Source organism: Mirounga angustirostris, unplaced genomic scaffold, assembly GCF_029215605.1.
Source record: "Mirounga angustirostris isolate CCGP_5_RB_7025 unplaced genomic scaffold, mMirAng1.0.hap1 SCAF_12, whole genome shotgun sequence".
NCBI classification, from domain to species: Eukaryota; Metazoa; Chordata; class Mammalia; order Carnivora; family Phocidae; genus Mirounga; species Mirounga angustirostris.
The window spans coordinates 14,344,855-14,371,951 of record NW_026991720.1 but is presented as its reverse complement, the minus strand read 5'-3'; the positions used below and the strand labels follow the sequence as shown (position 1 = coordinate 14,371,951).

The following is a 27,097-nucleotide window of genomic DNA, read 5'->3' as shown; positions in this document are numbered from 1 at the left end:
TAGTGTATACTAAATGTCTCTGGGGCTTTTATACCATTTTCAATCAAAGTCTGTTTATCCACTAGTTGTGTAATGTTAAATATATAATGTATTCCATCAGAGCACAGTTTGGGATCAACCAAAACTCTGCAGAATTCTTTCGTCAATTATGACAATAACAATACTACTGATTTCATTAAGGGTCCTCTATATAAAAAAGACTTGGGTTGGGCACAAAAGGAAACACAAAGACATCTAACACATTGGCACCGCCCTAAAGGAGCTTAAAATCCCATGGGGGTTGCCAAGTTCATTGCAAATTAAAAAGAACAACCAGCAATTCTAAGCAACATAAGCAACTCGCCAAAGTAAACATGACAGGAGCTTAGAGGAGCTAAGACTTGAGCTGAGGTTAGAAAAATGGGGTATCTTTTGAAAGGCAGAAGGACACTGTCCCAGATCCTGCTAACCCACGTAAGCAAATTGCTGGGCGCAGCTAGCCCTATGGCCTATGCCCTCAAGAAGTTTAGGCTTTGCTTAGAGATAACAATGTAGAAGTATTTACATAGTAGCAATACAATACCAAATGCTAAACCAATAAGCAACCATGGCACTAACAGCCTACTTATCCAGAATTGCCATCTTCTTTATTTTTTTTTAATAGTTTTTTTTTTTTAAAGATTTTATTTATTTTTATTTGAGACAGAGAGAATGAGAGACAGAGAGCATGAGAGGGAGGAGGGTCAGAGGGAGAAGCAGACTCCCTGCCGAGCAGGGAGCCCGATGTGGGACTCGATCCCGGGACTCCAGGATCATGACCTGAGCCGAAGGCAGTCGCTTAACCAACTGAGCCACCCAGGCGCCCCAGAATTGCCATCTTCTGATAACTTCAATCTTCTAGAAGTTTTGAATACTCCGTAAAGCTGGCGTGAAGCCCTACTGCTCCTGCCACTCACTTCACACCTTCAGCCTCCACCGGCCTTACTGATTGTCCTCTAACACACAATTCCGTTGCAGAGGGACTAGCATTGACTTTGCTCTCCGGGTCAGACTCCAGTGGCTTACACTCTGCAATTGTGGGGTGAAGTGCATTTTTCCCGTTTTACAGATGAGTAAATGGAGTTTTGGGAGATGACCTCATTGGTCCAAGGTCGCTTTGCTACTAGGAGCAGGGCTGGGACATGAACTGAGGTCTGCTCAACTCTCAGATCCATGCTATTAACCATTTTTCTTCCCTTTGTAGGTTCTCGGACTAGAAGCACCAAACAAGGAGACAGGTACAACAGGCAAGGAGAAACAGAAGCTGACATGTGAGAAGTGACAGATGTAAAGTATGGGGCACACCCAACTGCACACCACCTGCTAAGATGATGGGCACCCATGATGGTGATCCTAAGTCAGGTACCGTTTCTGTACCACCTGCTTCTGATGACATCTGAGAAATGCAACCATTCAAAATTGTTCAAATAAATTAAATTTACCTCATTAAAGAGGTAAACTTCACCTATCTGATGCATAGTGGCACAGTGGACAGATCACTGGTCTGGAGTAAGATGATCTGGGCTGTCACAGCAGTCCGGGGTGGGGGGCGGGGGGTGGCACTGAGGATCTGGACTAAGAAACTGCCTGAGAAAATAGAAAGGAAGGAGCCGAAACATCAGACTTTTCAGAGAAGAAAAGGTAAGACAACACTGACAGATGCGCTGTAAGGGCAAAGGAGAGAAGAATCCAATAAGTCTGGGAGACTCCAAGGAGTGGGGTTCCATGATGGTGACAGGAAAGATGGGGAGTGGAACCAAAGCTTGGGGCGGGGGGGAATGGGAAAACAGAACAGGCTGTCCACAAGTTGAATTACAAGCCCTGACAAGGTATCCAAGTTGAAATATTCAGTGTTGGACTATTCATACTGACACTCTGAGGCAAGGAATTGCTTAATTTACCAAAGTTAAGATGTCAGGGGCCGTTGGTCATTGACAATCAGCATCTAGTTCCCATTTGCTGAGCTGAATCTTGAATGAGGATAAACCATTTTGAAAAGAGAACGGATTTCAATAGGGTGTGCTAACCTTGCACACAGGATTAACCAGAGGGGGAAGAGGGAAGGGTAACCCTGAATCAGCTCATGCATACGCCAAAGACAAAGGGACACAGCCAAAAATATTGCTAAACAAAGATCAGCAGGATGAAGTGACAAATATACCAAAAGGGGAAAAGACTGAAATCAAAAGTTCACATCCCAAAGAGACTAAGAAAGGAATGGTGTTGCCAATTTTGAGAGAAGAGTCCAGCTGGAAGAGCTCTATTTTGGATAGATTTCATTGTAGGCATTTGTAAGAACACAGAGGAAATGTTCTCTATGTACTGAAAAAAAACAACCAAACCAAAACAAAACCAAAAAACAACCAAACCAAAACAAAAAACCCCAAAAAACCCCACAAAAAACCCAGGACAGGAGAATGGATGAGAAGTCGTGGCTAGAGATGTTGACCTAAGGGCTGTCATCAACAACACCTAGATGGAAATGGAATCCATGTGGGTAAAGCTGTTTCCCAGGAGAAATGGTGTGGAAAGTAGAGCAGATGGCAAATAAAGAAATCCTTGGGGGCACAGACGTGGTCAAATAGTATGAGCAGGAAAGTATGAGTCACAGGGAAAAGTCAAGGATAAAATGATGATAAACACAATTAAAGGATTGATCCTGGAGAACGAAAACAGAAAAAGAGCTATTGGGCCCTGCTGGAAATAAGCCAATAGCCCTCTTCTTCCCCAGGGTCAAGAGGAGAGAAAGAAGGGGTGCTCTCCTGGGAAGAGAACCAAATGTGCCATGTTATCTCCTTGCTTTTCCAAGAAATGTGATTCTCTTCAGGACTTTCAAAATCTACCTACTGGCTCATTCTGTGTCGAAATCAGCTCCTCTTGGGTTCAGACTTACTTTTCTTTCTGAGAGTTGCTAACCTCACCTACAACAGCTCTGAGCCCCTCTCACATTCACCTTTCCATGACTCCGCCATAAACCATTATGGATAAACCAGCCTTTCACTGCAGTGGTTAAGTACGTGTGGTCCACAAATGGATTATATGAAGGCCATGTTACCAGTCGTTATCAGGCAATCTGAAAATCACCAATCCAATATAATTCTGGTAAAGAAAAGAATGATACCATTAAGACATACAAGTTTTCTTTTTAATTTTTTATTTAAATTTCAATTTAGGTAACATATATGTATTATTAGTTTCAGCGGTAGAATTTAGTGATTCATCAGTTCAGTATAACACCCAATGCTCATTACAGCAAGTGTCCTCCTTAGTGCCCATCACCCAGGTACCCCATTCCCCCCCGCCCACCTATCCTCCAGCAACCCTCAGTTTGTTCCCTATAATTAAGAGTTTCTTATGGTTTGCTTCCCTCTGTGTTTTTATCTTATTTTATTTTTCCTTCCCCCTCAGAAGTTCATCTGTTTTGTTTCTTAAATTCCACATGAGTGAAATCATATAGTATTTTTCTCTGATTGACTTATTTCGCTTAGCATAACACCCTCTAGTTCCATCCACGTCATGGAAGATGGCAAGATTTCATTCTTTTTGATGGCCAAGTAATATTCCATTGTATATATACCACATCTTCTTTATCCATTCATCTGTCAATGGACTTCTGGGCTCTTTCCATAGTTTGGCTACTGTGAACATTGCTGCTATAAACATTGGGGTGCAGGAGCCCCTTCGAATCACTCTTTTTGTAACCTTTGGATAAATACCCAGTAGTGCAATTGCTGGGTTGAAGGGAAGACACATGTGCTTTTTAGTTTCTTTCTCCAGGAAACTGGTGGAATCAATGAAAGGAAAAATAAAATAACTTAAAAACTCCTTTTTAAAACCATAGTTGCATTAATCAAGACTCTTAATTATTTACAAAAACCTAAACTTTGACATCTAAGAGTACTCGTTTCCCAGGGCTGCTAGAACACAGGACCACAGACCGGGTGACTTAAGCAACAGAAATTCGAGATCAAGGCTGAAAGTCAAGATCAAGGTGTTGGCAGGTTTGGTTCCTTCTGAGGACTTGTTCCCAGGATCTGTTCCAAGGCCCTCCATGGTCTGTAGGAGGCTGTCTTCTCCCTGTGTCTTCACTCCCTCTTCTCTCTACGCATGTCTCTGTGTCCAAATTTCCCCCTTCTTATAAGGACACCAATCATGTTGGATTAGAACCCACCCTAACGACCTTACTCTAACTTGATTACCTCTGTAGAGAGTCTATCTCCAAATTAGGTCACATTCTGAAGTAATGGGGCTTAGGAATAAAGCGAATTTTTCTGCAGGGGGCACAATTCAACCCATAGCAATAGGTTTAAGGAACCAAAAGCATTTTACTAGAGTATAATTTTCTCAGGATATAGAGTCAGGATATTCCAAGAGAACTCTCTTTGTTCTTCCCTCCTTGGAGAGAAGACACTTCATTTTGTGATTTCCCTATATTTTGCCTCAAAGGACCTACAAGGGTATTCCAATTAGTCAAACATTACATATGGAAACAAGGAAAAGCAAAGTGGTTATTTTAAATTAAATTCTGCCTAAGTGTAAGCTGCAGTGCTTCTGAAAAAGGCCATACAGGGATGTACCTGTAATGTATATTGAGGAATAACTGTAGTCAACTTTGGTATAAAGGCGAGTTGGCAGTGACCCATTAATAACACCAAAGTGGGAAAGAGTCAGCTAAGTTTAGGGTGCTAACTCTGGGTGGATCAAACACTTCTCAAGTAGGAACATGAGTAAGCTCAAAAGAGAAATCATTTGTGGGCTGGGCATGGGATGGAAGTTTCCTTCTCCACTTCCTCCTTGGGTCAGTCTTATCTCACATGCACTAATTCCCTTCTGCTATCCATACTGCACTTTTATTTTTTTATTTTTCTTTAAAGATTTTATTTATTTGAGGGAGAGCATGCAAGGAGAAGCACAGGGAGAAGGAAAGCAGACTCCCCACTGAGCCCAGAGCCCAGCGTGGGTGGGGCTCGATCCCACAACCCCGAGGTCATGACCTGAGCTGAAATCAAGAGTCGGACACTTAACCGGCTGAGCCACCCGAGTGCCCCACGCTGTCCTTTTAGTGCAGGGCCTGTAGAGGCTGTTACATTTCCCAACTTTGCATTTTCCTTCCAACTGAGGATCTCAAGAAAATAACCCTTCTAAACAACGATGGTGGGATGGAAAGGGTAAATATCCACAAAGTATAAAAACACAACCAGCTATGCTTCTGGTTTCAACACTGATGAATTCCATTCAAATACACATTTTTTCAAAGATCTAGAAGGATGCTCCTTTTGTTCCTGAAACGTTCTAAATAAGGCGGTTAAACTTGCAATGGTATTAATTTCCAGGTGTTTGTGTCACAAATCTTTGCAAAAACCTATCCCTGAATCTTTCAGCCACTCCCTCTCATTGGCATCCCCCCTCCCTTCACTACTGTTCCAAAATCATGACTGACCACCTCAAGAAACAAGCAAGCCAGAACTAGAACAGGTATTGGGGAGCCTAGGTATATGTCTGGCAATGCTACATGAGTCTCAGATTCCATTTTTCTTTTTAAAAAAAGATTTATTTGAGAGAGAGAGAGAGCGCATGAGCAGGGGGATGGGCACAGAGGGAGAGGGAGAGAGACAAGCAGACTCCCCTGTCAGTGTGGAACCCGATGCGGGGCTCGATCCCGGGACCCTGGGATCATGACCTGAGCTGAAGGCAGACGCTTAACCGACTGAGCCACCCAGGCACCCTTAGAAGCAGGCAGATGGAGAGGGAGAAGCAGGCTTCCCGTGGAGCAGGGAGCCCGATACGGGCCTCGATCCCAGGACCCTGAGATCATGACCTGAGCCGAAGTCAGATGCTTAACTGAATGAGTCACCCAGGCTAGGCTCCCCATCAACTTCTCTATCTTTTAGAAATGTCTTATAATACTAAAAATCTGACAAGCTTCTTACTCTTTTATACAAAAAAGGGTTCGTTATTCTTAAATGTTTGGTATCATACTATAAAGTAAAATCAAGTGTTTTCCTTACTTAATTCCACGCCCAGCCCACAACTGATTTGTCTTTTTAAGCTTACTTGTTAGGTTCACCTTCAGAAATGCTTGGCACACTCAGAATCAGAACTAGAAACCTACTTTACTCCTTCCCGTCTGGTATCCTAATATTGTGCCACTGCCAATTCTTTTTTATAACAAAAAAGTATGTAAGTTCCACTAGTCTATGTAATTCTATTACCATGTGTCCCCTCAAAAGATAGGCTGGAGTCCTAACCCCTGATACCTGCAAATGTGTCCTTCTTTAGAAATAGGGTCTTTGCGGATGTGATTGAGGTAAGATGAGGCCATTAAGGTGACTCCGAATCCAGTATGACTGTGGGTGTCCTTACAAGGAGAAGAGGAAAGACACAGACACACAGAGAATTCCACACAACAACAGAGGCAGAGATCAGTGCGAGGCGGCCGCAAGCCAAGCCATGCTGAGGGCCTCCGGGAGCCACCTGGGGCTAGAGGACAAGGAAAGCTCTGTCCAGAGTCTCAGTGGGAGCCCGGCCGTGCTGACACCCTGACTTCAGACCTCCAGCCTCCAGAACTATGAGAGAATAAATTGGTGTTGTTTTAAGCCAGTTTGGGGTACTTTAATATGACAGCGGCGCTAGGAAACTAATACAATTCAGGACGTATTTCAATGAAAAAATGTGTGTGCGTGCAATTTGTGATAAAGTGTCTGTGACAATCGCAGGGTCACGCTGGTGGATTGCCCTTGGAGTCCCGCTCTGCCTCCTCCTGGCTGAGAAGCACTAGAAGCATCCTCAGCTTTACCCCCTTGTCTTAGTTACCATTCTCGCCAGGATACAAAACACCTCCTCTTTGTATGCAAATGTATTTGCCCATCGTGATCCACGCTTTGACTTCAAGACAACGGAATTGGGGACCGAAAGCCTGGTGCCGAAGGTCTGCGAAAGTTCGGCGTGGGCTCAGCTGCCGGGCACCAGTGCTGAAGGGGTCCGGGGCCGGTATTTCCTCAGACCTGCCCTGGCTCAGCCTCCACTCCTTGCTGTTCTACAAAGAAACCAGGACAAAGGCCCGCCGCCTGCAATCTGCCCCCGCCGCAGCACCTGTTCGCTGCCTCTCGGCCTCATGTTTATGCATTTCTTTGAGTCTTTCTCTCAGAGGCTCCCCGTGAAGAAGACTCTGCGAAAGAAGTCACGCGGGCCGTGATGCCTGTGACGCCAAGTGGACGCAGGCCGCTCCCCCGGGCTCTCTGCAGATCCGGGATGCAGCCCGCCCCGCTCTGAGGGCTCGGGAACACGCCCCCCTGCCTTGGCTGCAACGGCAGCCGCCGTTCACAGCAGTAACGCTCCATCACGGCTGCCTGTCCCTGGTGAGGCTCTTCGTTCGTTCCTCTCTGCTGCTTTAACTGACATCTGACAAAACTCAATTAGAGATCGTTTTGGGAAAGGGAGGCGAAGTGCCGCTCCCACAGTGGAAAGCGGAGGAGGAAGGTGGGAAGACGCCACAGAAGGAAAGTCAGAGAAATGGGTGGAAAGCAGGCAGGGGACACTGGGAGGGAGGGAGGGGAAGGGGAAAAGGAGGAGTAAAAGATGGGAGGAAAGGGAGAAAGTGCTTGGCAAGTGCAAGCGAACTGGGAGCACGCTGGGAATAATCAAGTAGCGCGGCGACGTGCTCTGTCTGCGGGAAATGCCATAAAGATGCGACGCGGTCTTCTTCACACCATTCAAACAGGTATTTTGTGTGTGGACGTGTGGGTGTGACAGCTGGTAGAGGGGTCCCTCGGCAGGGCAGCCAGGGGCCAAAGATTCTAAGCTGTACAGATTAAAGCGGGCTCCTTGGTCTGCTGCAAGGACACGTCTATGCTCCGAGTCACTGCCATCAGACTGGTGCTGGTGTGGTCACTGGCGGACAACCACACAGCTCTGGGCCACCCGCACGCGGCATTGACCGTGCAGGTTCTTGCAGCAGGGAGCCTTCCCACGGCAGCACGGCCAACGCGCAGGAGAGCTTGCCTGCGTCCTGCCTTCTAACGCAGGAAGGCACCTGGCGACAGGGCCTTCCTTACTGGTGGTCCGTGTTCCAAGAGCTCATTCCAGATTGTCTCTGGGTTCCCAGCAGCCACGGGGGACGTGGGGTCTGCCCCTTGGTGCCTGTGTGGCCTCAGTCCGCTACACGGCCTCTTTATGCCTCAGTGTCTTCATCTGTAAAATGGAGACAGTAATAGTTTCTCGGGGGGTCCTGGTGAGGATTAAGGGAGGCAGTGCTCGGAAGCGTGCCTGGCGGGAAGTAAGCCCTAACGAAGTGTTCAGTGGAAGGGCAGGACGGCGAGGTCGGCTGGCTCTCCAAGGCCTAACACACAACACACCCGACACACTGGCTCTCTGCGGGGAAAACTGACGCTCCCAGTACTCAGCACAGTGCCTGCCACATACAACCAACAGGTCCAGTATGCTATTTTCCAATGGACAAAGGAAACAGAAAAGGAGCGAAACGGGACTCATCTATTACTTATTTCAAATGCTATTCTGGGAGGAAAGGCAGGTTTGATCAAGAAGAAAGCAATTCCCAGTGACTCTGATAGAGAATGCCCGGGAAACTTCAAGAGCTTGAGAGGATTCAGACACACAGCTTATATTTTACCCACTTTACCTAAAAAACATAGGCATTCTTTTCCTTGGAACGTTTTCTACAAAAGTTCTACCCCCAGGGCGCCTCGGTGGCTCAGTCGTTAAGCGTCTGCCTTTGGCTCAGGTCATGATTCCTGGGGTCCTGGCATGGAGCCTTGTATTGGGCTCCCTGCTCAGTGGGGAGCCTGCTTCTCCCTCTCCCTCCTGCTGCCTGCTTCTCCCTCTCCCAGCCTGCTGCCCCTCCCCCTGCTCGTGCTCGCTCTCTGTCTCTCTCTGTCTCTCTCTTTCAAATAAATAAAATCTTAAAAAAAAAAAAAAGTTCTACCCCTGGTCATAACCAGGATCCAGTTCCTTTTCTTTTCTTTTTTTAATTATTTGAGGTATAACTGACATGCAGTATTATATTAGTGTCTGGTGCACAACATGGTGACTCAACATTTGTATACATTGTGAAATGATCACCACAGTGAGTCTAGGTACCATCTGTCACCTTACAGAGTTAAAACCATATTACTGACCAGCTTCCCCATGCCATACATTATATCCCCATGGCTTATTTGTTTTATAACTAGAAGTTTGTAGCTCTTAATCCCCTTCACCAATCCCCCCATCTCCCTCCCCTCTGGCAAATGCCAATCTGTTCTCTGTGAGTCTGGGTTTTGTTTTGGTTGGTTGGTTTTTTGTTTTTTAGATTCCAAATATAAGCGAATTCATGTGGTATTTGTCTTTCTCTTTGACTTATTTCACTTAGTATAATACCCTCAAGGTCCATTCATGTTGTAACAAATGACAAGATTCATTATTTTTTATGGCTGAGTAGTATTCCTGTGTGTGTGTGTGTATCACATCTTCTTTATCCATTCATCATCTGATGGACACTTGGGTTGTTTCTGTACCTTGGCTCTTGTAAATAATGCTGCAATGAACACAGGGGTGCATATACTCTTTCAAATTAGTGTTTTCATTTTTTTTGGATAGACTACCCAGTAGTGGAATTGCTGGATCATATGGTGGCTGTATTTTTAATTTTTTGTGGAACCTCCATACTGTTTCCATAGCGGCTGCACCTAAATTTACATTCTCCCCAACAGTGCATGAAGGCTCCCATTTCTCCACATCCTCTGCCAGCACTTGTCTTTTTGATGCCAGCCATTCAGACAGGTGCGAGGTGATGGGACCCAGTCTCTAAGTACAACACATTCACGGCAGATTTGTATCTATTTATATAAACTATTGATTGAGCACTTGGTTAAAAAATCGAACATTTCTAATACATGTGAAATTTAGGTAACATATATGTTACCTAATTTATTTTCAATAAGTTATATACGTTCTATTTTACTACCATAGTATGCTTACTAAAAACACAAAATAGAAAATAGAAAAATTTTAAAGGATGAGATAAAATATATGTATTTCCAATGTTTTCTTCTTCTGTAGCCCCATAAATTGTCCTGAGCCCTTCACTTTGAAAACCCCTGCTATGACTCAGATATCCCAAGCCAAGTAACTTAAGAGTTAGCCTTGGCCATATGGTTAACTTTGGCCAATGAAATATGAGTGTGAAGTGTTGTTTCTGGGCAGAAGCTTTGCACAGCCAGTGTGTGATCTGCCTGAGTGCCAGTGATAATCCGGGGGCGGAGGCTCCGCAGCCTGAGAAACGAGTGAGGACAAGGAGGAGCAGAGACCCCAGCTAAGTCCCCACAAGGTACACCGGCCGTGCGGTAGTGAAACACACCTTTGTTGTCTGAAGTCCCTGAGAAGTGGGGGTTGTTTGTGGCCACAGCATAACGTAGCCCATCCTAACTGGCACTGTAATCTTCCTTACTGCTGCTATCCCAAATGAGTCTGAATTAATGAGGTCGAGTGTCATTATATCTTGATGCTCATCATGCTCACCCATCAAAAGCAGAGCACACATTTTTAGAGACAACTTTAAAAATTCTAAGTGGTTCAATCCCTACCTTCCACATTTAGGCATCACTTCTGTGCCCTGTGGAAAGGCTTTGTGGGACAGCTACGATCCTCAAAGCCATCAGTGATTTCAGGTGCGCACACACCACCCGATAATGTCCCAAACAAAGGGAAGGTGTAGGATCCTCGTCACACAGGCCTTATTTGGTTTGGAAACTTGGGAGACAAATGACATCCTAGTGCCTGAAATGGGAAGCTGCTCTTCACACTGACCGTGGGAATTCGGCATGGCTGCACTCAGGCTTCTGTGTCCTACTGGGAGCATCAGCTCATGCCCTCTGCTGACGTTTTCCTGGGAAAAACAGACTTTCCACGCCCTGTTCCCCATTGCATGATGCAATGCTTATGTTCTTGGTAAAGAATACTCAAGTTGTGACATCATAATAACCGTGGGTATTACTCATGATAAGCTCACAAGCCTGGCAAGGCACATTCTGTACCCTCTTTATCACTGAAGTCAGCAGTGGGCTTAAAAATAGCATCTGCTCCCACACCCAGGGTACCACTGATTCATTAATGGATGGACAAACACTGTTCTTGACTCCCTACTTACATGGGGTGTTAGATTGAGACTCCTAGAACTGATGCACAGCATTAGTCCCCACCCTAATAGAGGTGCTATGCTAGACCAACTTATGAACAGAGGTCTGCAGATCCCAAAAGAAGAAATGCTCAGAAACTACAAAACCAGGATTTAAGATGCTGTCATGTTGATGACTCAAACGTGATCATCCTAAAATGTAATTAAGGAGAATATCTATAAACTTGGGAACTGTAACATGCTGAACATACCAAAATAAAGAGGGATGATGTTATAACGATAAGTGGTAGTCGTCTTAGTAAAGTCTATAAATAAGTCTGAGATTTTTCATTGTTAAGGGAGAGAGAGGGTATTCGATTTCAGGTGCCTGATTCAGGTTCTTTGGAGAGAAATATCCCTAGAGAGCGTTTTCATAATTTATAGTCATCTGTAAAAACACATAATAACTTTTGCTCAAATTCTATGTTCAATAAGCAATCTGAAGTCTTCCTGGGATTCTAGAAAGGCCTCTCTGACCAAGGAGGAAATACCTAAGCACGCCCACCCTCTCTCTATAATGATCCAGATTAATCAATCAGTCTTCTATAGGATTAGTTACTACGAGTCAGAACCTCATAATCCTCGATGAAATTTATGAAGTCAAACTTCCAGATCTGCCAGGTTGAGAATTCAAGAGGCCACGGTGAGCATCCACAAATGTCTGCTGAGAGCCTACTATGTTCAAGCACCACCCTGAGGGCTGTGAGAACACCACGAGGAGACGGGGAATGTGAGAGCAAATAACTGACCAGATAGGGCCGTTGTAACTGTTACCGATGATATGCCGCAGGGTTTGGAGGGAGGACTCAGCACAGGGCAGAGCACCCCAAGAGGAAGCAGGGGTGAGCTGAAGCACAGAGACACGCATCACAGCTAGGGAATAAGACTAAACCCATTTTTATTTAAGGTTTATAAGCCATCTACTTCCCCCAGGACCTGGAATGGTTTGCAGATACAATATAAAAACTAAGATAAGTTCAGATCCAACAGGAACAGCCCTATCTGAAGGGAACACAAGGAAGAACAAGGATGCCTGAACGCAGCTGAGGGCTCCTGTAGGGAGTGGCACATGCCTTTGGAAAGATGAGCTGCAGGCAGACATGGTTTTGGTTTTATCCTGTAGGCAGCAAGGAGTCGAGGAGTCCTGAGAGGTGTTTGCATGGGAGGAGAGGACCAGTCGGGCCGCTGAATGGAACATGGCCTTGCGTGGCCAGGGCCGAGAGGCTCCCAGCCCGCCCTGGAGGAGCATCTTTGAGGGGGTAAGATCCTGAACAAAAGGAGGACTTGGTGGGAACCTAAGCCAAGGCCACAGACAAGAGACCGAAGGAGCAACCTAAAGCCTGGTGACTGGCGGGGAAGGGAGAGGACAAGAGAGGGACCCGACATGCTGCAGAGGTGGGGTGACAGATGACAGAACTAGGGGCCCTTGCTGGCTTGGAGTAACAGAAGAAGGCACGCCCTGGGGTTTATGGCCAGGCCTAGGGGCTCTCTGAATCCCCAGGATGCTCACTGGGGTACAGCTGTGGCAATGACCCCTCCAGCCTCCCAGATTCCCCATGAGTGCATCTCCAAGGCCAGAGCTGATCTAAAATGAAATCTGCTCTTAAGACTGCATCCATGAGTTACTGTCCCAAGATGACGCTCACCTGCCGCAGCCGGGAGGACACTAGCAGGTAACTAATAAAACCTTAATCCCTAGACTGGGGGTCCAGGAGTGACAGGGACCTACAGTCACTCAGCAACGCTTCTAGAGGCACACAGGTCAATCAACACCGTCTGGCCAATGAGGGCAGCTCTTGTTACACATTAGATATTAAGGGAGAATGTCCAAATTTCTGTGTTCCCTCTGATGGCAGATGCAGTGAGAGCTCTAGGTCTTTCACTAGCATCAAATACATACACTCCATCTACCCCAAAGTGAGCCAAGCGGACCCAGTGCTCAAAGTCCTCTGTATGTCAGTTCTCAAAAGGTGGTGAAGGACGAAACTTCACCACCACCCTCCACCACAAGGCTCTCAACTGCTCGCCTTGTGGTCTTGACCCTGCCAGCCAAGCCCTTTTCATTCCTTTTTAGTTAAGCAGAAAATGAACCATCAGCTCCATTTCCACTCTCTCTGCATGAATCCTTTTCCCTTTTCTTTCTTGGCTCAAACTATATGGCTCATATAGGATTCCCACCGCGTTCTTCAGTGACTCTTACCTTGCTAAGTATTCTTTTCTTCTAAGAAATGCTGAATCCAAATAAAAGGTGGCAGAGAGTATGAGAATACATTCTAAGGGGCAAATACAAGAAAGGTAAAAGAATAAACCTGTTGATTTCTCATTCCCCAGCTCTGACTCCCACAAAATGCTAGAAATTATTGGGGGGGGGGATGTGGGGACCTCTATGGAAGTGAAGTCAGCAGCCTGGGAACCTGTTTCCCATGCTTACTCATGCCATAAAATCCCATTAAGTCACCATGAATCTCTGGGAGAATAAGCTCTAACACCAGTTAGTTTAAAAGTAGAAACCACTCTGCAATTTGCTATTTCCCCCCCAACTCTTCACCCAGAGCACGGATGAAAATCAAGAGTCGGCCTCTCCCCAAGTCTGGAGGAAAGCGAGGCGCCGACGGCCAGGGTCAGGGTGGGCAGCACTTAGGAGTGTGTGAGGGGCAGCGCCGGGCCTATAGATCTGGCCTCCACACACAAGGATTTGGGGGCAGGAAGCTCCTCCGTGCCCACTTTGGTCCTGGGCCTCACGAAGTGACTCTGAGCTGTGGGATCGCGACTCAGCCATATAACAGAAAACAAACGAGGAACAAGATGAGCCTCTTTTTAGATACAGGCTAAAATTTGGGAAAAGTTATCAGAACTACGAAAAGCAGTGTGCTTGCTGGCAGGCCGGTTTCCTTTTACTCACAGGAAACCTTTCCCGCTGATCTAAGAGAGAGTCCCACCTGCTCCGAGACTGAATGTTGGTGCAGAAGGAGAGGGAAACGGCACCGTGAGTTAACCAGTGACAAAGACACCAAAAGAATTCTGAGCAGGGGAGATGCAAGCCGGCTCCAGCACACAAGTCAAGTCTGTGGAAAGAAGGGCCATAGAGGAGGACCACCTGCATCAAAGCTTGACAGTCTGTAGCTCAGACGCTTCCCCTGGGCACAAACCACACAGATTTGGGCCACAGACAAGACCGAAGACCTCATTCCAAAAGGAATGAGAACTTTACTGGGTCAACTGACAGAACTGGGATACGAACTGTTAGATAAACTATTTCATCAGTGTCGTGTTCTCTAACGTTGGAGACCGCGCTGTGCTTTGGAGGAGTACCCTACTCTCGGGAAACACGCAGGACATGCTTGGGGTAAGGCGGCAGCGTCGGCTAAGCGTCGGCTAGAACTCCGTGTGATACTGGAAAGGCTCTCTAACCTCAGGAGCCACTAGCCACAGGGAGCTATTGAGCAACTGCAAATGTGGTAGCCGGTGTGATTGAGGAACTGACTTTTACATTTTATTTCATTCTAATTTAAATAGCCACGTTTGGCTTGTGGCTAGGGTATTCGACGGTGCAGAAATAAAGGGCCATGACATCTCTAACTTACCCTCAAATCATTCCCTGAAAGTACATCTATATGAAAATACAGATGTGTATGCATACACACACATGTGACAACAGAGAGAGCGAGCATGCATCACTGCGAGCATGCGATGGGGTAAAATAACTGGTGGATCTGGGTAAAAAGTATGGGGCTACTCTTTGTTTTTATTTTTGCAAATTTTCAGTAAGTTTACAATTATTTCCAAACAAAATACATTTTTTTTAAATGTATGAGGGTGAACATTTATTCATTAATCCATGAAATCTAACAGGATCCAGCTGGAACTTATTTGCAGGTAGGGGTTTGGGGCTAGGAAGTTCAAGGCATCCTGAAATTTTGAGCAAACAGAAGAGATCCCACAGAAAACTCAATGTGTCCCCAAAGCCTTGCTGCTTCTTTCCAGCAGCAGGATCAGTGCTGCTCCCCTCCTGCTCGGGGCCTTCCCCCCTCTTTCCACTTGACCCTTGGCCTGTGTAGGTTCAGAAAGGACTTGACTGCAACGGCAAGTTCAGGGCAGTTTTCGCCTAATAGCTTTTTTATTGACATATAATTCACATACCATAAAAGTCGCCCTGTGAAAACGCACAGCCCAGTGGCTTTAAGTACATTCAGTTGTGCGACCACCATCACTATCTAATTCCAAACATTCTCATCCTGGAGGACCCCCCACCCATCAGCAGCTGCTGCCCGCTCTGCCCCCCTCTGCCCCTGGCAACCTCTCATCTGCTCTCTGTCTCTCTGGATTGGCCTATTCTGGACATTTCATGCAAACGGTACCGTACAACAAGTGGCCTTTTGTGTCTGCTTTCTCTCGCTTAACAAAATTTTTTCAAATTTTTTCAAAGTTCACGTGTCATAGCACATGTCAGCTCCGCATTCCTTTTTATTGCCAAGTAGTATTCCCCTGAATGGACAGAGCACATCAGTTCACCCACCCATCAGCTGAAGGCCACCTGGGCTGCTCCTACTTTCTCGCTGCTGTGGACACCGCTATGAACTCGCGGACAGGAGTCCGCGGGGACAAATGTCTGCACCCCTCCCGGGCGTAACCTGGAGTGGGACTGCCGGGTCGTGTGGACACTCCAGGCTTAGCCTCTGGAGGAGCCGCCAGCCTGGGTTCTAAAGCGGCCTCCTGACGTCCCCAGGAGCTGTGCCACACAGCGGTGCCCGTGAAAGGCCGAGAAGTGGCCGCCCTCCCGTCAGCTGCGCACTAGCATGGTCTGCATTCCAAGCGGGAGTCAGGGTTTGTTGGACTCGAGGTCCATAAACGAGGGACGCTGTGCCTCGCTCGCTGCCAGCCGCGTGCTCAGCCCTGCATCGTCCCTGCGCACGAGCCAGCACCTGGCGTGGCAGACAAGGTCTGGCAGGCCGTGCGCGCCGCCCGATGAAGAGGCTCTCTGTGCTGCAGCGGGAGGCGAGCTGGCGCTCTCTGGCTGCCCCCTCGCCGCGGCCAAGCTGTTGGTGCTCCTGGTCGAAGCCTCGGGTCGGGTTATTTACTGTCGCCTGCAGCCGGTGCTCTGAGAAACGCCTGCCGAGAACCTGGCCGGGAGGGAGCCTGGAGCAGGGGGCGAGGGCCACGAGAAATCCAGACAGCAGTGGGACGTTAGCCTGTTAGCCCCGGGACACTCCAGAATGAGGGCAAAGACCGGCACCCCGAGACGGGAGCCCGGGAAGGCAGCCAGGCCCACCCCTGACGTGACTGGTGATACCCCATCAGGCACGCGGCCCCTCTGAGCGCCACGTTAGGGCGCTGGACTGAATCCCTAGGCAGAGGTATGAATTCCAAAGCTACCTAAGCAAGTTTTGAGGCTGGGAAGATGAGCTGGGGAGGCAGGGATGAGTTTTACAGAGAAGGGAAAGAGAGATGTCCTGGAATGGCCGGCTCCCCACTCTGCTCCCGTGAGAACTGGGGGAGCCCCTGGGAGGCCCTTCTGCCATTGGGAGCCCTGTGCTCTCTGCACCATCCTGTCCCCTTGCCACGGTCCACCGCCCGTCACCTTTCCTGCCTCAGGACCAACTTTGTTGCCAAACCTTTTAAAATAAATTGTATTCCAAAGGCCAATGGCTGCCGATTTCATAAAGAGACCTGGACCATGGTTTTGTGTTGTGGGGATGGAGAAAGGGAAGGCAGCTGGCCTGAAACACCGAAAATGTCCGACCTTGGCCACAACCTGTCCCCAGGGCCCCCGTCAATCTACACATTCTAGCCCATCACTCCGTCATTTCTTCCTCAGCTCCATGAGTATTTAGCGGTTCGCTATAGCTCTGAATGTTCCCAGGTAATTACTCCTAACTCCTGCTCATTCATTCTTTCCGCCATCATTCAATAAATATTAGTTATGATCTGTAGTCACTTCTTGGTGTCCAATATGCTCAGCCTTTCAAAAATCCTAGATAATGGGGCCCAGCAGCGCCTGGGCCGATGAGAACAGGGAAAGAACACAGACTTGACCTTTACGTAGACTGTCTCAACTAATCCTCACAACTGCCCCGCGAGGTCATTATTATTATCCTCACTTTGCACAAGAAGCAAGACAGTCAGAGAGACGCACAGGCTTAGCCGCCCATGGTCACACACTGGTCGAATGGCAGAACCAGGTTCCCACACACAGCAGCGTTACTCAGAAGCCTGCTTTTTGTCATTAGTAGTATTAGTGACATTTTCAATACCACATACCCTCATTCAAGCGTGACAGGATTATTATTTGTAAAAAGAACAATGGATCCAGAGTTAGAAAACTTGGGTTTCAAGTCTGGCTCTGTATTGTTAACTTTGAGCGAGTCAGTTAGTATTTCTGAACATAGGTTTCCTTGTCTGTAAGGGACGCAATGTTTCCCGAAGTATGCTCAGTGTCCTGTCAGCTATTAATACTTATCATGGAAAAAGAAGAAAAAAATGAGATTCAAACAGTTGAAGAAATGCTGGGGCCAACCCAATGGAGCTGCTTCACTGCAGGACTCCTCGGAGCCTTTAATCCACTAGTGAACACTGTGCATCTCCAAGAGATGGCCACACAACATACTGTGTGACCCAAATGTCTTTACCAAAGGATAACTTCTTTTTTTCCCTCCACACGAAGTATTTTTGGTCAAGAAAGGAGATTGGAAAATACTGACTTGGATAATCCCCAAGGAACCTCCCAGCTCTAACAGTGAATAATTATCTGATTCGTCTCATCCTTCCAACTAGATGGCTCATTTTCTGAGGGCAGGGTGTGCTTCTCTGTGAAATCGACAGGAGGGCGGCCAGGTAGAGGCAGGTCCAAAGGTTCGTTCAGAGGAGCAAAGGGAGCTAGAGACAGCCCCCTGTGGACAGCCGTTCCTATAAAGGACTAGCATACCAAGAGATACCTCCCATCCCTTTCTTACTTTTAAAATAAGTAAGCAATATCCAAATGCAACTGGGCTGGCTGTGTTCCCCCAAAGCAAATTTTCTGGGCATTAAAGAGATTTCAACCTGTCTTGACAGACTTAAGAGGAAGAATCAATACTGTCTGTTCATGACCCTTCAACGCCACATCTAAGTCTTTAGGGCCAATCTGTGGGTTGGCAGTTTCACAGATTGGTGGAGACGGTGCTCTGGGTGTGGGAGAGGGGGTGGTCCAGGCCTTCACTGCTCTGCAGGCACCTTTTCCCCTGGTGTGCAGGAAGAAAGGGTCCTAACAATAGAGACCCTGCTGGGCCTTGAGGGATGGTTATACATGCCAGGCTGGAGGGATGGAGGAGGAGGAGGATGGGTGCAAAGGTGAAGGGGCAGCAAAGTATAGAACATGTCTCAGGACACTGAGTACAGTTCTCAGAACAGAGAATAATTTCCAGGTCTTCAAAGGTTTCCCATAAAGCTCCCTTCTTTTTAAAGGAGACCCATGATTTTCCTTGGGACATTTTTATATATGACTTAAAATTGCCAGATCACTCTTGGAAAATATGCTACTCATCTTGGCAGAGGCACTGTGGGAAGACGTGAATGTTCTCAAGATATATCTCCACGTGGTCCTCAGCCCCAACTTCCAGATGCCCACAGCACAGAATGGAGGATGCCCTGGTGCGGTAGTAGCACGAAACAAAAAAACAAAAGACACTGCACAATTACCCCCCTAAGGCCTCTATCTAGAAAAAAGCCCAAGAGTTAGAAATAGAAATAGCCACTGCCTCCATAGATTCATCCAGAGCTCCTTTCCAGACCCCAGCTATCCCCTGCTGTTCTAGGGTCCAGATTTGGGCTCCAGGATCAGAATGGCTCATCAGAATGGCTCTGGGCTAAGAAGAGCTCCAGTCAAGACATCATGGTAGGGCTTAGGACTCAGGATGCTGGGGATTCAACGTCTGAGCAATTAGGTCTAGATGTCACCTCATAGGTTACAGACTTCTGTGAGGAACCTGGAGAGAGGAAGTGACAATGACTGCATCCTATTTAAAAGTGCACAACAGGCACCATATCCAGAATATATTCAGAACTCTTAGAACTCAACAATAAAAAGACAAATAACCCATTTTTTTAAAAAAATGGGCAAAGAATTTGAATAGACCTTTCTCCAAAAGACACATACCAATAAGCACATGAAAAATGCTCATCATTATGAGCCATTAGAAAAAGGCAAATCAAAACTACAATGAGATACCAAGAGAATTGGAAACATATGTCCACATAGAAACTTGTACACAAATGTTCACAGCATTATTCATAATAGCCAAAGTGGAAACAACCCAAATGTCCATCAAGTGACTAATGGATAAACAAAATGCGGTACATCCATACGGTGGAGTATTATTCGGCAATAAAAAGGAATGAAGTGCTGATAACATGAAAGAAGTGGGAAAACATTATGCCAAACAAAAGAAGCCAGACGTAAAACACCACCTATTATATGATTCACTTACATGAAATGACCAGGACAGGCAAATCCATAGAGACAGGAGGTGGTTAGTGGTTGCTAGGGACTAGGTAAGAGGGGGGAATGATGGGGAGGGACGGCTAATGGGTGTGGACTTCCTTTTTGGGGTGAGGAAAATGTTCCGGAAGTAGGTAGAAGTGATCAATGCACAACTTTGGGAATATACTAAAACCCAAGGAGTTCTGGGTACAAATTAAGGCATTTCAAAAGGGGTAACCTTATGGTATGTGAGTAATATCTCAATAAAACTGTCTAAAACAGGGCACAAACACAAATGCTTACTTATGACCCAATGACCCTGAAAGGGGTCTTACCATCTCCTTTTTACCAGCGAGGAAATTCAAGGATTGGCAAGGAATGGCTAGTAGCCAAGAGTTGGACGGCCAGCTATGTGACAGAGGGGGTTTAAGCTTGGGTCACTAACTCCAAAGGCCACGCTCTGCCCACCTCTCCACGCTGCTTCTCGCTAAGGTGATAAGCTAACTAGCAACTGCAGAATGGTTCCTATGGAAAAAACAGCACTCCCTGGACAAAGAATCACTGACCGACATAAAGTGCTAGTGTGGGAAGTCGTGTTAAAGGGCACCTCGCCAAATCCCTTCAATTTACAGATGAATAAGCAGAGCTTCAAGGCAGTCAACTGACCTGTCCAACCAAGGCGGCAAGGCTGGTGGGAACGTTCACCCCTCTCGTTTTACAGAAGACAAGCTGGTGTATTGTTCACTGCGATTAGTTAGGAATCAAAAGGTAGATGGAGTTCACCCCGTTGGGGCATGCAGGTCAACAGGTATTCAGCAACCTTCAAACACGCCAGTCTCACATCCAGATCCCAGCAAGAAGATCACTCAGGCCGGTTATAGCTCACATTATTCTGCAGTTACCCTGAAATTTCTCTCCCAACCCCAGGAGTGCTCTGAAAAGTCCCACCAGGGTGCGACTGTTCCAAGGATCCCTCAGCTTTTGAACTACTTAGCAGGAACAGGGAGTTCTGGATTTAGCATTCAAGTGTGAGGATAAAGGCTCAGGAGACTTGAGCAACGTTCCCCCCGCCAATCCGAAGTGACTCTATGGGGAACCACTTGCCAAGGGAAGGAGAGGAGAGCTGGAGCCAAATGAACTCCCACTGTATTATGGGGCCCTGAGTACTCCCAAACTGGGGTTTTTTCATGCCTCCTAAATGTCTCCACGGGGATGTCCTGTCTTGTACTTAAAATGTCCCAAATCGAGGTCATTACCCTATTCTCAGCCCGCAAACCTACCCCTCCCTTGTTTCCCTTTCTCCCACAACTATACTATCCTCACATTCCCCGAGCGGCCCGGGCGAAGTACCCGGCTTGCCTATCCCATCCTTTCCTCTTCCCGCACTGACTCCTCATCCGCTCCATGCTGGAGTCCGCCTCCTGTGCACGCTCGTGGCAAGAACCGTCCTAGACTCCTTCTGTTTACCGCACTAAGGTCGATCCCGCCCACTAACTAGTCAAGCCCTTCAGAGCAAGGAGCAGCCAAGACTATTTAAACACTAAAAAAGAAGAGACGGATGACCTCACATGAACAGGTCATGGAGAGGTTATCAAATAAAAGATAGAGCCAGGAAGAGCAGAGCAGATGGGGCTGTGAGCCACTCCTTGCACGGATTCTGCTGGAACGGAGAGGCACACCAATGCACGGGGGGCTACTGACTGCATCTGCGAATTATTAATGATTTCAGTGTAGTCCGTCTGAACTCTCCATCTGTTGATGGCAACTACAGTCAAATAAGCACATTCAAATGGAAAAGCCTGTGACCTGTGACTTGCTCCAGTCGCACCAAGTTTGACAGCCACTGTCCCCCAGCCATGCCTTATGCACCACTGCCTGGAGCAGCCCCGGGCTCCCTGGCTGCCCACCCACACCAAGGCCAGCCTTCAAAAACCAGATCAAATAAGGCAACCCTGGTCACTTGGGACCCTCAGGGTTTTCTCCTGATGGTGCTCATCACAAATTACCTTGCATCGCTTGGTATCTTTTGCTGCTTTGTTTAATCCTGGCTGCAATGAGTTTATAAGTTCTTGGAGAAGACAGAGCTGGTGCTCAAGTGGGCTAATCCACTGGGGCACCGTATGAGCATTAGTACTATTAGCCTTCATTGCTTACTAGTATCCCCCAGGTCCCAGGCATGTGGCACCAGCTACCAAACGTGCTGAAGGCTGATGAGCAGTTTTTCCTCCAGCTTCTTCTTAAATGAAACCCCTGCCCTCCAAGACCCAGAAATTCCAGCTGAACATCCACCTGCTCGCCGCTCAATCAAGCATACCGCCCCTTCCTTCTGCTACAGTCCCTACACTGCTCTAAGCCCAGTCCGCCGGGGGTGGCGGGGAGGGGGGGAGGCAGGGACCGTTCGGCCATGCAGTGTCTCTGCACGACACCCATCATTTGTCTCAGGGGTTAGAAAAACCTAGGACTGACAAACCCTTTACTGCTCTGTGAAATCAAAATGATAACTACGTAGAGTTGGAGAAAGAAGCGATTTTTAAATTATACTGGGCACTGAGCCAAAAGCCAGTGGTGACACAATGACAAGTCATTTGTCCAGGGCTGGCCAAAAACATTCACGGGGGTGCGCTCTTTTTCACCTAATAATGCTTGGGTTGGGGTTCTGCTTTCGATCCTGAAATACCCCCTGTGCACTCTCTCCAAAACAGCATCCTCTGGCTGCCCATCCCGTGTGGGGGCAGCCAGTGCAGAGGGGTGGGGCAAGGGGGCCCCAGTACCCTTTACCAGTCATCTGCACACAACCAGTCTAATACCAAAGACTCCAAGGGAGACCCCCCTGCCTTCAGAGAAGATAGTCTCATCTGGACATCCCTGCAGTCCTAACACTGGGACTACTGGTCCCTCGGGGGCACATCAGAACCCGCACACGCAGCCTGAAAATAAACTCAGGCCACCTGGACCCCAGACCCAGCCTCCTCATGTCCTCCTCGCATTGGTTAATCTGCCTCGGCTCTCTACTGAGCACTAAATACTGTATTTGGGCCCTGCATTAAGCATCTTTTCAGTAAAGCGTCTAGAAGGTTCTGCTGTGTTCTTCGCTTTCACTCACACCAGAGCCCCGCTAGCTGAGGACGAGACCACACGTGAGAGTGATCAGTTGGCCCGACCTTCCCATGAAGGCACCCCTGTTCTCTTCTCGGGGTCCTAGCCCGATGCTCTGCTTCCGTTCTAGACCCACACTGTCCAATACAGTGGCCACCAGCCACAGCGGCAATTTAAATTAAAATTAAACAGAATTTAAAACTTGGCTCCTCGGCCACACCTGCCACGTTTCAAGTGTTCAACAGCCACAGGTGGCAAGTGGCAGCCATCTTTGTGTGGATCTAGAACATTAAACTAGTGCAGAGCGTTCTATCAGACAAAACTATTCGAGATGGCGACATTTACACTTGGAGGCAGTCAATTTTTTAAAAAACTGACACCTTGTAGTCCTGAAGAAAATGTATTTCCAACCCCAAAGAGCAAACTGCTTCACCTAAAACACCCAGTGAGGTCAAGGTCACCTCAGAGCAAGGTTCTTCACGTACCAAGCACTCACATTCTTCAGACATCGGTCTGCTTGTCTGGACTGCTTGTCTTCTTTCTACTTCCCAACTCTGCCTTCCATCTGACACCACACTCCGATGGAAACTGTAACCGAAGCATGTGAGTGACTCTCGTTTCTCTCCGGGGTCGGGAAGTCACCGCCTCTCCATGGGCCGGCCCTGTCTGCGTCTGCCAGGGCTGCTGTGACCCTGAACCGGAGACTGGCTGGCTTAACCAACACTAGTGTAGCTGTCTCTCCCAGCTCTGGGGGCTAGAAGTTCAAGATAAGGCAGCAGCAGGGTTGGTTCCTTCTGAGGCTGTGGAGGAGAATCTCTCCTAGCTTCTGGTGGTTTCCGGCAATCTTCGGTGTTCCCTGGATTGTAGAAGCATCGCCCCAGGCTCTGCTTTCATGCTCTCATGCAGTTCTCCCTGTGTGTGTGTGTGTGTGTGTTCAAATTTCCCCTTTTTTATAAGGACACCAGTCATATAGGATTAGTTCATTCCAGTATGAAGTCATCTTTAATTACATCTGCAATGACCCTATATCCAAATAAGCTCACATTCTGCGGTCCTGGGGGTTAGGACTTCAAATATAAATGGGGGGGGCGGTAGGGTGGGGAGGGAGACACAATTCAACCCATTACAGGCCCTCAAAGCCTCCAAGAAAAAGCACTCCTCCTGGCACACCATCTGTTTTCCATTATTCTATTAACATGAAAAGATCCGTAAGAAGTTACTAGCTACTCAGCTTTGTGGGAGCAGGTGGTGACCCCAGGCAAGAGCTTATACCACATAAGGCTATTTCCATTATACATAAAGTCAGTTCAAGCCCACTATACTAGATTTAACAAGTCCAAAAACAAAGACAAAAACATAGACTTTGACAGAAGTGCAAGAAGAAAACTATGACAACTGTCATGGTCACAAAACACGGTGCAGGTAACCTCTGCCATGTTCCTCTGGCCACACACCTCACTGGACAGGTATGTTCTCCAGGAGGCGTGGCCAACACAAATGGGAAACTCTCTCCTGAGCCAGACTCCTTAACAGAGTGCTTAGTCATCACAAACATCACACAAACCACTGCCCGAGCTTGTCAGATGTGAGTATAAAGAACAGAAAGTCATTCACCAGCACAGCGAGCCCAGAAATGTGCTTCAGCTCACGGCCCAAGCATCTCAGGGTGGGATAGGAGAGCTCTTCATAAATTTAGGTAGCAAGGAACGGAGAAGAACCAACAGGTTCCAGGGCTAGAAAACCTGGTTTGAATCCTAGCTTTGATACTTCCTAGATGAAAAATCTTGGACAAGGCAGTTAACTAACAACCGTAAGCCTCAGTATGCTCATCTGTAAAATGGGGAGCATGAGCTCCACCTCACATGATTAAAGAAAGACCTAGTGATGGCCACCATTCCAATAACTAACCTTTACTGAGTGTTGGTGACGTATTCATGACACCTCCCAACAAGTCTGTGAGGTAAAGCACCATCTGCCCCAATTTTTTGAACAAGGGAACTTGGGCTTAGAGCCTGGCACTGGGTCCCTGCGATTGCAAAGCCACACTCCTAACCATTTTACAATATGCCTGGTACACAGCAGGAGCTCTATAAAGGCTCGTTCTCTCTGCTTCCCACCCCTTCCCCTTCCTCTGGCATCTGCACAGTGTGTAACAATGCAGGCCGTACTACCACTGACCACTCAAATCTGCACAGGGACAGATCAACAAAAGTCACTTGGAGTAAATATCACCTCTGTCAGGACAGAATTAGTACCTCGTGTGACACTTCCCCAAACCCTCTTCCATAACCTTTTTACTACATAACATCCCTGGCAGTTGGTGGTGTCACTTTACTACTCTCCCCTTCTCCCTACAGCCCTGCCTCAGTCTACCTGCTCATTCTCAACCTCTGTTTATACGCAATAATAAGAGCTAATAATAAGCAACGGGACGGTCTGGCCTTTGACTTCCCCATTCTTTTTTTTTTTTTTTTAAGATTTTATTTATTTGAGAGAGAGAGAGAATGAGATAGAGAGAGCATGAGAGGCGGGAGGGTCAGAGGGAGAAGCAGACTCCCCGCCGAGCAGGGAGCCCGATGTGGGACTCGATCCCGGGACTCCAGGACCATGACCTGAGCCAAAGGCAGTCGCTTAACCAACTGAGCCACCCAGGTGCCCCCTGACTTCCCCATTCTTTTTAACTGCCAGCCTGTATACAGAGGACACCGGCCCTGTGCAAATGGTGGTTTCTTGGTTATGGACTCATGGTTTTAACACTTAGGCTTTGTCCCTGGGAGTGGTTAAATAAAGATAGATATTAGCACAGTTTTCCACCCAATTATCCTATTTACAAAAATAGAACTCTCCTCTGTGAGTGTTTCAAATAGAGTCCTTAATTTCTACAGAAGATGTCAACCTTACCAGGTCGATTCCTAAAGCCTCCATCAGTGAGCAAGAATACAGCATGGTCGGCAATGGAATATATCCCTGAGCTGTCTTTCCACATATACATACATACATACAGGTGTATATATGTACTATTATGAGAGTGTATATAGACAGACACACATACAGGTAAAAGAAGTAACACTTATGAAGGCTGTCCAATGGATATGGAGACCAGCAGTTGGGCTGAGTGTTTTGTGTTCTAGCATTGCATCGAACTGCACCCGTCGAAGGCTAGAATTCCTTTTGCTGAGTTGCATTTTGATGTTCTGCCTTGAGCTTCCAATCAGGAAGCTCACAACTGTGACAAAGAGCTGTGAGAACCCAGCTATTCATCAGCTATGGGAATGTTACACCCTGTTCATGATGCTACTGGGTTCTTCTAGATAAAAAAAGGGCACCTGCAAAATTTAGTTTAAAAAAATGGGGCGCCTACAGGCCACCTGAGTAGCTCGGTGGATAGAGCATGCAACTCTTGATTTTGCCTCAGGTTGTGATATCAGGGTTGTGGGACAGCCCCACATCGGGCTCTGCACTGGGCATGGAGCCTGCTTAAGATTCTCTCTCTCTCTCTCAAAAAAAGGGGGGGTGGCTGTGCACCTGGCTGACTCAGTTGGTAGAGCATGCAACTCTTGATCTCATGGTCATGAGTTCGAGCCCCACGTTGCGGGGAGAGTTAACAAACAAATACTCTTTGCTTCTCTTAATGACTCAGTATGTCTTCCTTCTCTGGCAGCAAGAATTACTGAATTAACCACATTTCCCCCTTCTCTTTGACCCTATGAAGCTCAGAGACAATATGAGGCTCAGCTAGAGCTAGGTAGAGGATCTCACTGTCTGAGTATCTGTGATACTTTTTCCTCCTGGTTTTGAATTTTTATATTTGTATTTTTCCTGTTCCTGTTCTTAAATTCTTTTTTGTAGTATACTGGTTATTATAGTATATGTGCTTATACTATAAAACAAAGCATAATTTGTAGAATTAGTTGAATAGAACTCAATGAAAATAATGACCATAGTAAATAGAGCCAAATTTGGAGAATGCCCATAGGTAAAAAAAAAAATACGATGCAATCAGAAAAAACGGAAAATAGTTAATATGTTGAAGCAGACACCGTAAGTTGTCTTCCTAACAGCCATTCCCGCTTTCTCCTCTGGCGGAACCCTGATTTAGTTCAAATGTCACCCCCAACACCACCACCACCTTCAATCACCTTCCCTCTAGTGGCTCAGGAGCCCATATGGATTGGTCTAAGCTAAGCACTTCCTGTGCCTGGGAGACACTGATCTGGGCTGGGCTGTTAGCAGTTCTACCCAAGAGAAGGGAGAAGAGACAGCCGGGGGCCTTTAGGGAAGGTTTCCTTGTTTGATGAATGGTTTATTTGGATGGATGGATGGACGGATGGACGGATGGACAAACATGGATTTCTGCA

The 27,097-nt window shown here is 47.1% G+C and overlaps 1 protein-coding gene across 5 annotated transcripts in view; it reads right to left on the bottom strand.

Annotated features, from left to right (window-relative positions):
- The window catches only part of HIPK2 (homeodomain interacting protein kinase 2), a 181,813-nt gene that overhangs the window by 132,107 nt on the left and 22,609 nt on the right, over positions 1-27,097 (bottom strand). The window contains exon 1 of one of the 5 annotated variants that reach the window (XM_064574896.1): positions 2,972-3,187. The exons of the other annotated variants lie outside the window; for them this stretch is intronic. Coding sequence (XP_064430966.1) covers positions 2,972-2,990 — 19 coding nt within the window. The 5' untranslated portion in view covers positions 2,991-3,187. Of the gene's footprint in view, positions 1-2,971; positions 3,188-27,097 lie in introns of those variants that run through there. 5 annotated transcript variants of the gene reach the window in all.